This window comes from Myripristis murdjan, chromosome 1 (genome assembly GCF_902150065.1).
Source record: "Myripristis murdjan chromosome 1, fMyrMur1.1, whole genome shotgun sequence".
Lineage (NCBI taxonomy): Eukaryota > Metazoa > Chordata > Actinopteri > Holocentriformes > Holocentridae > Myripristis > Myripristis murdjan.
In genome coordinates this window covers 19,028,472-19,042,819 of record NC_043980.1, presented here as the reverse complement: position 1 = coordinate 19,042,819, position 14,348 = coordinate 19,028,472, and the positions used below count along the sequence as shown (strand labels likewise).

At 38.4% G+C, this 14,348-nt stretch overlaps 1 protein-coding gene across 1 annotated transcript; it reads right to left on the bottom strand.

Moving 5' to 3' along the window:
• Positions 1 to 3,514: 3,514 nt before the first annotated feature.
• LOC115365073 (solute carrier family 22 member 7-like) lies at positions 3,515 to 9,603 on the bottom strand. The gene is made up of 9 exons (XM_030059818.1): positions 9,223 to 9,603; positions 8,870 to 8,973; positions 7,216 to 7,370; positions 6,871 to 7,039; positions 5,517 to 5,640; positions 5,294 to 5,403; positions 4,486 to 4,700; positions 3,836 to 3,944; positions 3,515 to 3,725 (listed from the first exon to the last, which is right to left on the bottom strand). The coding sequence occupies exons 1-9, from the start codon at positions 9,601 to 9,603 to the stop codon at positions 3,515 to 3,517; spliced, it is 1,578 nt and encodes a 525-aa protein (XP_029915678.1).
• Between the last annotated feature and the right edge of the window lie 4,745 nt (positions 9,604 to 14,348).

The window sequence follows — 14,348 nt, the reverse complement described above, 5'->3', positions numbered from 1 at the left end:
AGTTGGCCAGGAACTCGGACTCCCATCCTCCTGGACTGAAATATTAACGCTATGCTCACATTGGCTGAAAGTGACCCAATGCTGTTTTTTTCTCAGATCTCATCTTTTTGCTTTAACTGTTCCCATTCATCTTTGTGTGAGACCTGTGTGTGTCACATCAGTGTGAACACATCTGAACCATGATACTACATTTACAACAAGCATGCTGCAGAACAGCAAAAAATCACATTTGCACAACAGCTCATCTTCACAATTAATAAAATATTGGTGCAGGAATTCATTTTTTGAATAGCTTGCTGTGGTAACAGTGGTGTGGTGGCAGTCCAGTGGCTTTGATGGAAACATCTTCCCATATACAGGGCGTATAAAAAGTATTCACCCCCTTGGATGTTTTCCCCTTTTATTGCTTTTATAAATGGAATCATAGTCAATAAAATTTGGCTTTTTTGACAAGAATTCACAAAAATGGCAAAGTGAAAACAAATTTCTACAAGGTAATATCAAGGAATTACAACTATATAATGTAAAAGAAGTAATTGCAAAAATATTCACCCCCTTCAAGTCAGTATTTAGTAGATGCACTTTTGGCCACAATCACAGCATTGAGTTTGTGTGGACAGACTCAGTCAAGCTTGCATATCTGGACACTGCAATTTTATTCCTTTCTTCTTGGCAAATCTGTTCAGGTTCTGTCAGGTTGCACATTCAAACACTTGTCACACCAGTGTGTGGCTGTATTTTAACTATCCATTGTTTCCTCAGTTGCTGATCAATCAGAAACCAGTGAAGCAATAAGAAGAAAACCACAGTACAACTAAATTACAGCGTTTGAGCTTCCAACCCTGAGGGCCGCAATAAAGTGAAAAAGGGTTAAAAGAAAAATGGCCACTGTATGAATATGGTCTATGGATTTGTTCCAGCATCAAACTTCATCTTGGAGATATATGATACAAATAGTATTTTACTCAAAAAAAAAAAAAAAAGTTCTGAAATTCTAGCAATAATAAAAAATGATCAGAGACATATTAGCATACTCTTCATGTTAACAAGATGCTTGTTCGTGAACCAGTAGCCCTCTGCACACTGCAAAATGTTATTTTTCTTTTATTGTTTCCTTTTCTTTTTTTAGGTACATGTTCTTGATATCTGACCAGGTAATTATACCTTGGATGCAGCTATGGAGGCCCGCAGCTCTCATACTATCTTCTCTAACTTTTAATCTCTCTCTCCATAACTGGTAACATTAGCCAGAGCCACAACAAACAAACCCCCACCTGAAGGTAACATTCCTGAGAGGTTTGGGCGCTTTAAAGAGCCATAAAATTCAGGTCAAGACAGAAATACTCGTATAAATAGTCATTTCTCACAAGGACTGAAAACACAGTAACACTTGGTAATATGTCCTTCGGTCAATTCCACATGTTCACTTTATTCTGAGATGTGTTTGAATTAAGTTTTTTTTTAATATATAACAGTTATAGTGACTTAATTATAACTTAGGCTGGGCTGGACAGAAGTGTGTCATGTTAGATATCATGTGATAACATAAATATTGTCTGTAAAAAAAAAAAAAAAAAAAAAAAAAAATCAGCTATGTATCTGTTCTAGGTATCACACACAAGTCTAATTTTGTTATTAGACCCAAGAGCAGACACACACAGCCATCTGCTGACCTCCTGTTCAGCAGAGGTGTTGTCTGTGCAGTACAAAAGTTCCACTATATGTTGACTTCCATCAGGTACGATGTTTGTGTTTTCCTCCAACACAGTCCAAATCCTTTATGTTATGTATATTATAAACATATAATAAATTTACTTTAGCATGAGAAAAGCTGTTTGTCATTTGTGTGTATTAAGACTCTTTAGGTCACCACAAAGGTCCTTCAGAGTGTCATTCAGAAGGTCTGCTGCCAAACTCATATTCACTACAGGTGCAACAGGACTGTCATAGCCTCTCTGAGTGCTTCCATATCAACTTTTCATATTAACTATGCACCTTACAGTGTTTACATCAAGGCCATGAAGATAGCCTAATGGTTCGAAAGATGGATCATGGAATCCCTGGATCAACTGAAAAAAAAAAAAGCTGGAAAAGTAAAATGATGATGCTCTCACCTTCCTCAAAAACTACCATTGAGGTACCATGGAGCAAGGTTTTTAACCCTCAGTTGTCCTTATTTAACTGCTAAGTGAGCAGCGGGCATGCAAAGACAGTTCAGGGTGTGACCCTGTGCAACTGTGAGCGCAAGAAACACAGTCAGGAAAACGATCACTATAGATAGATAGTATAATATCTGTTTTTGTGTCTCAAGCAAGAGAGCTGTCTCATGCCTCACCATAATCACCTAATTCTATTTAATGTGGCCTTTAATTAAGCAAATTCATTTAATTAGCTAATATTTCCCTTTCAACATGTCCTCATATAACACATGGGTGATAATCATATGAACTTGCACCGTTAAAGCATCAAGGAATTATAGTCGTGTACTGCAAAGGTGCTCACATATCTAATCTGATCATCTGTGCTGTGGAGGAAGCTGTGGTGTAAATATTGAGTGTGTGTGTGTTGTTGAGTTATTGTGTACACACAGACAGACAGATGTCACCATGACGACATGTGCAGCATATGATGTGCCACAGTGGTGGGACATAATAATAAACATAGAGACTTTAATAAGGATTTCACAAAGATGTCTGACTTAAAAATTTATTTCCATCTCAGTGTCATAAACCACAAGCCTTTACAGCAGGAACAGAGGGGGGGTTGTGCATAGCGGTTAAATGCAGTTGCAGTATTTATTAGAATTTGTAGACATTTTTCCTAAACAAATCTTTGTCATTGTTTTACTTTGCTTTTTTCTGAATATATAGTATTAGCTTCTAACAAAACATTTTAATGTAAGTTTATTAACAGTAATGTACAGGATGTGATGTACATGTGAGCACCAGACAATGTGCTGGGGGGAAAAAAATGACATAAGCACTGACTTCATTGTATAATGAATATATGGAAAAGCACACCGTGGTTAGATGCAGTATTGTACCTTTAATTATTATCTTGCAGGATTTTTATTCATCCTCTTTGCTCTCGATGAACTGTGTTCTGCAAAAAAGAGAAAACAATGAGTCATATATAAAGGAACATGGATGTTGAGCATAAATAGTTACTGACTTCTATTTTAATTTAAGGCCAGTTAATCCATATGAATCATAATTAAGAAACTGATGATAATACTGTACACTTTTGTAACACCTTTGCCTTTGCCAGTGATCACAGTGGTTTATTCTTTAGCAGCCCAGTTCAGAGAGCAGGCTAATAGTTTACTGCTGCATGTCAGTCATTATTGTCAGTGAAACAGGACTGAGCATTGTAATGTAATACCCTACACTCTTTCTCTTTTATTATTGTAAGCTTAACCCCAAAATCACAAGGAAGAGAGCTAAAAATACAACAGCAGCAACATGGCAAAGATCCAAATATTCTCAAACACGTCTCCCTCTAGAAACTGTCACCTTTACCTTGGTTGCTCTAAATCCTCGATGAACTCTGGCAGACGGGTGTTTAATGTTTCAGGCAGGAGTAAAGACACTAAGCCAGCCACAACTGTCATTGTACAATATATCAGGTTAGGAAGGAGATGCCACACGTCCTCCAACAGTATGACGAGTGGAGCAACGGATACGCCCAGACGTGCCACAAACGAGCTGTAGCCCAAGCCGTTTTGTCTGAATAGTTGGTGAGATGTGATTAATTGCAATTCAAAGTACATACTTGATTACAACAGAAATGGCTTATCATTACGAAATTGGGGTGCACAGGTTGGTTGTTGACTAACCGTACGACCGTAGGATAGAGTTCAGCTGTGAAGAGGTAGACAATGGTAAAAGATGCTTCTGATAGGCCCTTTCCAAGGACTGCCATGACAGTGCGAATGACCCACAAGTCTGAGGAGAAACATGTACACATTTGATCAGGTCGTCCTGGTAACATTGTCCTAAGACTGCACTACGGGGTATATCCTGAAACAACCAGCGTGGTGCTAGAAAGACACATCATGAGGTCACACTGCACTGTAACTTTTACACTCCCTTTTCAATTTGTTTTGTTCTGTCTTTGCTCTTGTTTTTCTATTTCTATCTTTTTAATATCATTTACATGTTTTTTATTGACTGTTGTTGCCTATGATTTAAGTAAAGCACATTGAATTGCATTGTTATTGAAATGTGCTGAACAAATACACTTGTCTTGCCTTGCCTTGCCTAGGGTTCTTCTGTCTAGTGGTCACAAATGTGCACAGCAGATTGGCATAAACAGTATTCGAGTTATCGCATTCACATACAGGATGCAGCAGGTGCAGCATATTCTTAAAATCCCTGCCACCATTGTTTCATGGATGTAATTAATCTTGCAACATGACTGAATAAGAAAACCAAACAAGGTACAGATGATTAAATTCTCATTGTGTTTGGCAAAAGTGAAAATTACCTTTGGGAACAAACAAATTGATGAAGAGGCAGAGCCCGGTTAACAGCATTGTCCCTGCCTGGCCGGGCTTCCTTCCAAATTTCTCCAGAAAGTAATATGCTCCAATCTTTACTGGCAGCTCGATGAGCCCAAAAATTAAATGTGTAACGTATAGGTTTAGCCCAAAGCCACTGATATTCATACTTATTCCATAATATGTGAAGGCGACTCCATACCTAAAACAATGGAAAAGACAAGTCAAAATTCATGTGCAGGCATACCAGTTTTACCCATAGACTGTGTAAAATATGGACGACGCGTCTCCACTTCCTTTAACTGTGCAAAAGTGAAGCCAAAATATCTCGGATCAGATGCGGAGGCTGCCATGTTGCACTGGTGGCGTCACTTGGGGTTGATTTTGTCAGTTTTGCCACAACTGAAGGCTTGTCAAATTAAGGTAAATATAACAACTAACCATGTAGTCATATCACAGTCAAATTATCTGTCCATAGTTCATAGCCGATGCTTTAGCAAGGTTAGCCCATCCGTTCAGTACATCTGGGCATTTTAGTCAGTGATGCAGAACTAATGGCGTACGATGGTAACGGTCATGATGCTATGTTATATTAAATGTAAAACCTCTGCCAGTATCCAAAGCATGTCTCCCAATCCTTGTCGTTGAAACTTCTTCACACAGTCACAGTGATATTGATTTAACTGTTGATTTTTAGGCTTATTTCTGAGTTTTTCCATTTCCTTCTCTTAAAAAAAAGTGTTTGATTCATATCAGTCACAAAATGTTACCACATCCCATAACATTGGCACTTACCAAACTATCCCGGTGCATATGGCAAGTTTCCTGATATTTGGGGTCCTTACAAGATCCAAGAAACTGTATTTCTTATCTCCTGTTTCAACATCCAATGACTCCAACAATGTCTGAGAGAAAATAAGATCAACAAAAATACGCAAACACTGACTCACATACTTTCACTTTCAGTCATCCAAGGTAAAAGCAACAATGTTTGGTTGATATGAATGCGTGTATCTACCCTTGGTGTGATGTTTTCCAGACATTTGGATGTGTTGTTCATCTTAGCACATTGCGAGATGTAAAAATGTGCCTTGTCCTCCTTGCCGTTAGCCAGAAGCCACCTTGCAGACTCAGGGAGCCATCTGAAACGACAAACATCTGGTGATGTGGTCAGTGTTTGGACTGTGTAAAGCAGAAATACTCGGTTTTGGGAAATGAAAAGGGGGAAGGGGCCACTGGATAAAACAAGCCATTATTGACTTCTGTCCTTTTCAAGTTGTATATACCCGAGTCATTTGTCCTGCTGTAACTAACATGCTAACCTAACCCTAACCTAACCCTAACCTAATCCTAACCTAATCCTAACCATGACATCAAGCATGCCCACATCTTTTTAACCCACTGAAACCATGGCATATTTAAAATTTAATCACTAAAATGACTAGAAAATTGTATGATAATTCACAAGCATTTGGTAAAAATGGAAAAATAATGAAAAATAAAAAAATGACACAATGACCATAAAGTTAAAAAAAAAGAAAGAAAAAGAAAAAAATGACCAGAAAAAAATATTTTGCAATGATTAGGATTTTATATTTAAAACTAAATGGCAAGAAACCTACCATCAAATTACAAGAAAATTACAATTACAAAATACCCCGTGAAAATAAAAAATAAAAAGAACTGAAGTGACAGTGAAATAAAACTGAAATAAAATCAGAACCGAAGGTCTATTATCCACAGGGCCCTGGAATTCAAATTGTTAAAGGGAAACCCTGGGAATAGCAGTGACTTCTGCACAAATTATTTGGGATTTGATTGGCTTTTGGGGGAGCCACTGTTAACATCCTAGTGGGCCACATATGACTTTGAGTATCTATGATTAAAAAAAAAAAAATGTTGTGATGAACCGGTCATAAAGGGGTTAAGTAAGCGCAGCAGCCCTGTGAGATTTTTCCAGGCCATTGCTGATGTTTCTGTTGATTGTCAGTAATCTAACTTGTTGTATTCCTTATTTCCAAGAATGTGGAGAAAATGTTAACAACTGATGATGCTGAATTTTGGGGTTAGCGTTTCTATTATGTTTATTGCCAGATGCATTCTGACTGCCATACGATTGTTTATTTGACATGTGTGGATTGTAGTTGCTCCTTTAAGTTGTGTTCTATATGGTTGTATTATTTATTTATTATTCTAGAAAAAAAAAACAGTCATCAGCATAATGCCAGTCTGTTAACCCTGTCCTCCATGCATCCATGAAACAAATATTTCTTTTGGACTTTCAACACTGGTGCTCATCGACTGATTATCCTGGAAACCAGCTCACAGTCAGTCAGTCCTCAGATGTAATGATATGATGTTAAACTTTATACCTCCAAGCGATGATGGACAGTACCAGGGGTGAGGTCACTGCCAGAATGAGCATCCTCCACTCATTTACAAAGTATGCAATTCCAGCGAGAATGCAGTTACCAAGAGTCCAGTCCAGGCTTATGAGTACACCAGAAAAGGTCCTGTGCTCAACATCAAACCATTCAATATCTGTAGAAATGTAACACACAAGGGGTCAGATGAGGCAATTTCAATTTCCAGTGAGTTATAACCTTAAAACTCAGAGTGCGGATTTTTGGGGAAAACCGTTTGTGATCGAGACATATCCTGCTTCAGTGTTTGACCTCATAAGTCAAACAACACAGCATTATTTTAACATAACTTACTTAGAACATAGGACATGATGGTCAATCCTGCAATTGCCACTCCGGTGAAAAATCGCATGGTGACAAACATGACATATGATGTGGAGAATGCACTCAGGACTCCAAACAACGAGGTTGCCAGGTAGGACATCAGTAGTGGTCTCCGTCGGCCAAACCTGTTAAAACAAACATTTTCGCAAACTCTGTCGAGTAATGATTTAAACATGGGTTATTAACAAATTGCAGTCAGTATCAAACAGTTCCACTGATTTTTTTTATAATTATAAAAAAGTTCATAGTATTATAGTCATCAAAACCAATCATCTACCTTTATAAATACTCCTTACTTGAGCATATTGCTATATGAATTACTCATAAATAGAAGATTAGCCTTTTTTGTTAATGAAACCTCATTACCATGGTTTACAGAAAATTGTATAATATAAACTTTATCAGCTATCAGTTCTTAAGATCATTAACAATTAGTTATTGTTAATCAATTGCAATAGTCACTTGCCTTTTATGAACTACTTTTAATATATGGTGTGATTAAAATGAAACGTGAAGAGTGATTTCTGCCTTGATTAAGGCTCAATAGGGTAATACTGTATCCTGTCCTGTGTAAGGCGGCTCTAGTATAATAAAGTGTTTTTCCCCCTTTGTGTTCTGTCTTGTTCATTTATCTTGATGGATAAATTATTATGGGTCATATAGTTTGGTGCCAGGTTCTGTGCTGACAACAGATAATAATACACACGTGCTGTAGAGCCTACACATTTTTAAAATCAGGGAGGGGTGCCTGACGGTCCTGCTGGTTCTCATGAGACAAATCAGCGACCTCGTCCTCAAAAACAAAATGAAAATAATCCTAATAAGCATGATCTGTATTCAGATTTTCAGACAGACAATAATTTTAGTCTGTAATTTTAACCAGCTGTGATGCTTCTTGCAATAATTCCGGTTTTGTCCCCTGTCTTTCGCTGTTTTTGTCGCTGTAAATTTTGTTTCAAATTGAGGTGCTTATTCTAAAGATGTTTTTAATTATAATCTATTGATTACTGATAAAACATCCGGACTACAGTTATTTCAGCACAAGATAATAGTGACTAAATTACAGTGCTGTGTTTTAAATGTGACATTTTCTCTTGCAGTGGTACAAAGTTAATTTCCTTGCTGCAGTGGCAGCACAGTAATGACTGAATGACGAGTGGTATGTCCAGTCTTGGACAGTTCCTTCGTTGAATCATTATACTGATTTTACAGTCTGTAGTCTGCCATTACATTCAATCATTACACTGTTGACCATTCACGTCTGCAATCCTACAGCATTTTTTGTTTTTACAGCAACATTGTGTCTGATGTGGGGATTGCATGGGAATGAGTGGAGGGTGAAAAATGTTCAAAATTTAACAGGATTTTCAATCCATGACATTTTCAAACAAGGTAAAAAAACAAACAAAAACAAAAACCCGCAACTCCATGTGGGAAACAGTAATGGATGCTTGCTGCATTTTTTTTTCTTATGAATGTGCACTTTATACTCTCTTATGAATGTGCACTTTATACTCCACATCACAGTTGTTGTGGCACAAAGAAGACTCCGCTTTGCTGGACATTGCTACAGAGCAAAAGACCAGGTCATATCAGATATTCTTCTCTGGAGACTGTACCTTACCTATCACTGAGAAATCCAAATAGAATAGCTCCAATCATAACACCAATGAAGAAAGTAGTGGCTGTTACTTTGTTCATCCCTTTGCTGCCGCACACAAGATCCCACTTCAAAGAAACAAGCAAAAAAATTACAAGAAGCATTTTTACCATGGAGGCTGATGACCCATGTTTTACTCTGGGCAATTACACTTTACTGAACCCACATTTTTTGCATTTATTCAGAAGGAAGATGATTTTTATGATTATGATTATACCCCCTTTTGTTGAGCAAATGACATGGACTGAAGAGAACTGGTTTTCACAAATTTTCACTTTAACTACAGATGTGGATCAGAGTCACTCAGCGATACTTACCTCTGTTGCCAAAGTAGATTTAAAGGTACTGTTGTCATACACCCATCCACTCTGACAGCTAACAGTGGGTGGATCCTCACTACTGTTGGAGACTGACAGAAATTGATATTGGGGCTTTGCAAACATCTGACAGGAGCTTGGAGTCCTATCCTCCTGGACTGGTATACCAACAGCAAGTCTCTGCTCCAGGGTTAAATTCCTAAAGACACCTCCATCATCCAGAGTACTGATGTTGCAATGGTGAGAGGGAGTAGCGGCGATGAAATTATTCAGCAAAAAGTGAAATGGTATAGTAATTCGACTAATACTCTGAATCAAGACTAACAAGATTTGGAATTTACCAAATCCATTAATGTCTGAAAGTATGGTATCAAATTGCATTTTGCAAAGCGCCCAGAGCCGTCTGGAACTCTAACACTCTAATATGAAACTACTTATGCACACCAAGGTTCAGGGTCCAGATCCACTTTTGTAAAGTGTTGCAAGTCAGTAAAAGGTGAGCCAGGACATGTGTAACATTACAGTGTTAACCATTACAATGTTCTCCTAAGCCCTTCTCATTACTCCCTGTCTTTTCTATGTGACTTTCTTCTGCTTCATTGTTTACTAATTAAATCTAGCTGGCTCATTTTGTCTTTTTCCCCAGACATCATTGTGATAAAGGACTACAGTAGATGAATTAGATTTGCGTTATTGCACTCAGTTTACTCTCTATAAACATCACTGTCCCACACACCGTTCAGACACCACTGGTGTGATCTGGATGAAGGGATCATGCATTTTAACTCTGAGCATTATATGAGTGCACATGGTGATGGCATACCCTCATTAGTTGCTCCGTGGTCCCCTGGGCTGCAAATCCAAAACAATATATTTACAGTGCATTTTTCCACTTTTGTTATGTTGCAGCCTGATGCTACAATTGTTTAATTCACTTTTTCTCTCATTAATCTACACTCAGTACCCCATAATGACAAAGTGAAAACAGAATTGTAGAATTTTTTGTAAATTTATTAAAAGAAGAAACTGAAATATCACATTGGCATAAGACCGTTGATGGACAGCCATTTTCAGGTCTCTCCAGAGATGTTGGATATGGTTCAAGTCAGGGCTCTGGCTGGGCCACTCTAGGACATTTACAGAGTTGTCCCTAAGCCACTCCTGTGTTGTCTTGGCTGTGTGCTTAGGGTCATTGTCATGTTGGAAGGTGAACCTTCAGCCCAGTCTGAGGTCCTGAGCGCTGTGGAACAGGTTTTCATTGAGGATATCTCTGTACTCCATTCAGCTTTCCCTGAATCCTGTCTGCCAGTCCCTGCTGCTGAAAAACACCCACACAGCATGATGCTGCCACCACCATGCTTCTCTGTTGGTATTGGGAAGGTGATGAGCAGTGCCTGGATTCCTCCAGACATAATGTTTGGAATTGAGGCCAAACAGTTCAATCTTGGTTTCATCAGGCCAGAGAATCTTGTTTAGCACAGTCTGAGAGTCCTTCAGGTGATTTTTTTGCAAACTCCAAGTAGGCTTTCATGTGTTTTGCACTGAGGAGAGGCTTCCATTTAGCCGCTCTGCCATAAAGCCCAGATTGGTGGAAGGCCGCAGTGATGGTTGTCCTTCTGGAGCTTTGTCCCATCTCTTGGTAACCTTTCTTACTAAGGCCCTTCTCCCACAGTTGCTCAGTTTGGCCGGGTGACCAGCTTTTGGAGGAGTCCTGGTTGAGCCAAACGTCTTCCATTTGTGAATTATGGAGGACACTGTGCTCTTGGGAACCTTCAGTGCAGCAGAATTTTTTTGCAGCCTTCCCCAGATCTGTGCCTTGCAACAATCCTATCTCTGAGCTCTGGAGGCAGTTCCTTTGACCTCATGGCTCGGTTTTTGCTCTGATATGCATTGTCAGCTTTGAGGCCTTCTATAGAGAGGTGTATGCCTTTCCAAATCATGTCCAATCAATTTAATTTAACACATGTGGGCACTAATCAAGGTGTAGAAACATCTCAGCAATGATCTAGAGAAGGGAGAGCTAAATTTCAAGTGTTGCCAAGCGTCTGAATACTATAGTCAATGTGATATTTCAGGTTTTCCTTTCCTTACCTTTCCTCTTGCACCACAGAGCAATTAATTATCCACCATGTGGATTCATATTACACCCAGGTAATTGTGCAATCCAACACTATCAAAGTTCAATTTTGCTTTAAGGGTGTGGAACTGGATGACTGGTTGTGGTAAGTCCCTAACGTACCTTAAGTCTGATGGACACACAGCGTGCTACTCCCATATTCAGATATCCTTACAAATCACACTGTCTAGCCTAATGTTGTTACTCCTATACTGTAAGCCCAGTTGACATGAAACTTGCTAATATTAAAACTTACAAATAAAAACTTACAAATATTGCTTTCCATGTCAGTTTGATTGAGTAAATGTTTGTGGTATGATTAGAGATCTTTTTTTTTTTTTTCAAACTGGTATACTACACTATCCAATTTTTGCTGATTCATTGAGGGATGACAGAACTAGTAAAATTAAGATGTGATGGTGATATCACTTTTTTCTCACACAATCCAGTATAGTACTTCACCACCTATATAGTTTAAAAAGTTATCTGCATGAGTATCAGTTTCTCTGTAGGATGTGTGATGTAATTTCTCTGCTGTCCTTTTATTCCAGTCTGGTCTCTGTCCCCTATTATTTCTGCAAACTGGTTTCAAACTCAGACTTAGGTCCATGTATGGGCATCCTGTCAAAGATCACAAGGAATTATGGACTTACTTCATCTATTTACTGTATAGCAGCTCGATAATGTCTAATGTCACAGTGACATCTGTGAAGAAATGATTGACTGTGACATTGGCTTTATTGTATAGTAAAAGAAACAATAAGCAATTTTGTTATGCTGCCTTGTACATCCATACCAAAATTTTGAATAATGCACTGTTTGTCACTCTCAGAAAATCACTGTATTTCTGTATTGTACTTCTTTCAGAAAATTCACTGTTTTAATGCAAAATAAAATGGCAGAGTTTCAGAACAAGGTACTAGGTTTGCCACCTTTTGATTTTAAAATGTCTATATAGATTATTCCAGTTAAATAGCCAATAAAGAAAGAGGCTGGTATATACAAGTGCAAAATTCCTTAGTGTCCACTTCCTTTGGCTGCATCATGCTGTTCATGCACCTATGGGCGAAAGGGGTTGGGATAAGGGGAAGGAACAACGGCAGATTAGTTCAATACATGGAGCACGAATGTTCCTCTTCTCTCTCTTTAAATACGATAGCATACATGATTTAGCAAGGCTACTCTGCAAGGAGGTGGGTAGATAACCAACCTGAAAGAATCTATGCCTGCAGCTAATAGCTAGTTAGAAGAGTTCTGCACTGAAGCAAGCAAGAGCTAAGTCTATGTTAATTAAAAGGCTGGACAGCGACTGCCAAGGCCGTTTTTGGACAAACTTTTGTCCAGTGCATGTACCGTTACACCAGGGATGGATGTATGGGATTATGCTCAGTTCTGGGTCAAGTGGAAACTGAGCTCAAATATTTAAGTCTCTTAAGTACAGAGTTGTACAGAGTTACGTCAGTGAAGGTAAGCAGTATTTCTTTGATACATTGACACTATACAGTCTACAGCTCTCTAGTTGTAAGCACCACTATTTAAAATGTAATGTGGATATAATTTCATAAAATACTTTTTTCAGTCCAGTTTTGAATGCTTAAAAATTGTTGTAGCTCTTTAGGCTAATACTGAGTTGCACATGCAGTAGATTTCTCTGGTATTATTGTTGGAGTTAATTTGTAAAAAGGCATTTAAAAACCTTCAAACACCTAAAAGATGTGGATGCCTCAAAGTAATGGCAAGAGTGAGACAGTGTATTTGTCCGGTGACATGGAAACATATAATCCCCCCTGCAGCACAGTCCTCACAGAGGTTGTGCCCCAGACCAAGAGTTCACTCATTTGTCAAGGATGCTGACTCCCTGTCTCCATGGCAACGAGTCAACATGCTTAGGTTTTTACCTTACTAGGAAATAGAAATCCCTACTTCACCAAAGTTAGGCCTGATGCTGGCAAAGTGGAAGTGAAACCAAGTGTGAAGGGAGGCCCGGGCATGGGCACACTGTGTTCCAACAAACATTTATGTGCTTGGTCATCACTGGTTGCCATGTACCACATAATGTCATAGTGGTGCAAGAATATCAGGGTTTAACAGTGCAGCTGGTGGTTCTTATCAAAACACATCTTCAGTGAAGTTAGGGGCATATAGACCCACTAAATTGTAGCATGTAGTTATGGTAATGCCACGCCACATAACAATACGTGAATAATGTGTGCAAGGATGCGTGCAGGGAAGAGGTACAGTATGTCTTTTTAATTTTATTTACACAGCTGAATATTGCCTCTTGGAAGAATTATTATTCTGTTAATCCTTTAGAAGGTGGGGAAGAGGTGTAATCTGATGTGGTCAGTGTGAGAAACATTTGACACCCATATATGACCACACCTCGCTACCTGTTCCATTGTCCTCACCAGCTAGTTTGCAGTGCATGTGGTCAAGGAAGTAGTTAAGATTGCACACATGAGTAAATTGTTGGTAAGAAATTTATAAGATACTATCTATCCACCAGTCTAGTGGAAGCTCATCCTTAAGTTATACTTCAAAATGTATTCATTTTTTAATTTGCTACCATATATGCGCTCCCTCTGGAAACATCAAAACATCTTTTTGTCCCCTAATGCTGCAGAGATGTAGAGATTTTTCACTCTTAAACATGACAGTGTATATTGAAATCAGTTAATCCAGTGAAAATGAAGATAGAAAAAATATTTGATAAAAGGAGGGACCATTCTTATATAAAACAACACAACCTGTAGAAAATCTGAAGCACAGGGAAAACTTGACCTTTTACTTTTGACTGGAGTTACAATTTGCTGTGAAAAAAGTTTTGCTAAATGATTGGTTTTACGTTATATAGACTATGTTTGTCAAACTATCTATTGCAATGCGCATGACATGAAAATGTCTTTGTAAAAACCACTCCTATCAATTGTATATCCTGTCAGCACATTTTCATTACATTCTAATATCTTCTACCTTTAGGCAAATGTCTTTTCTCTCATTGCCATGAAAA

What these genes read in the sequence shown, in the direction of transcription:
- LOC115365073 (XM_030059818.1), bottom strand. Translation starts at nt 9,603, where the DNA reads ATGCAATTTGATACCATACTTTCAGACATTAATGGATTTGGTAAATTC. An exon ending in TGGAAAACATCACACCAAGG is followed by an intron (nt 5,404 to 5,516) that starts GTAGATACACGC and finishes ATTTTCTCTCAG; the next exon opens with ACATTGTTGGAGTCATTGGA. An exon ending in CAATTTGTTTGTTCCCAAAG is followed by an intron (nt 3,945 to 4,485) that starts GTAATTTTCACT and finishes GTTTCTCCTCAG; the next exon opens with ACTTGTGGGTCATTCGCACT.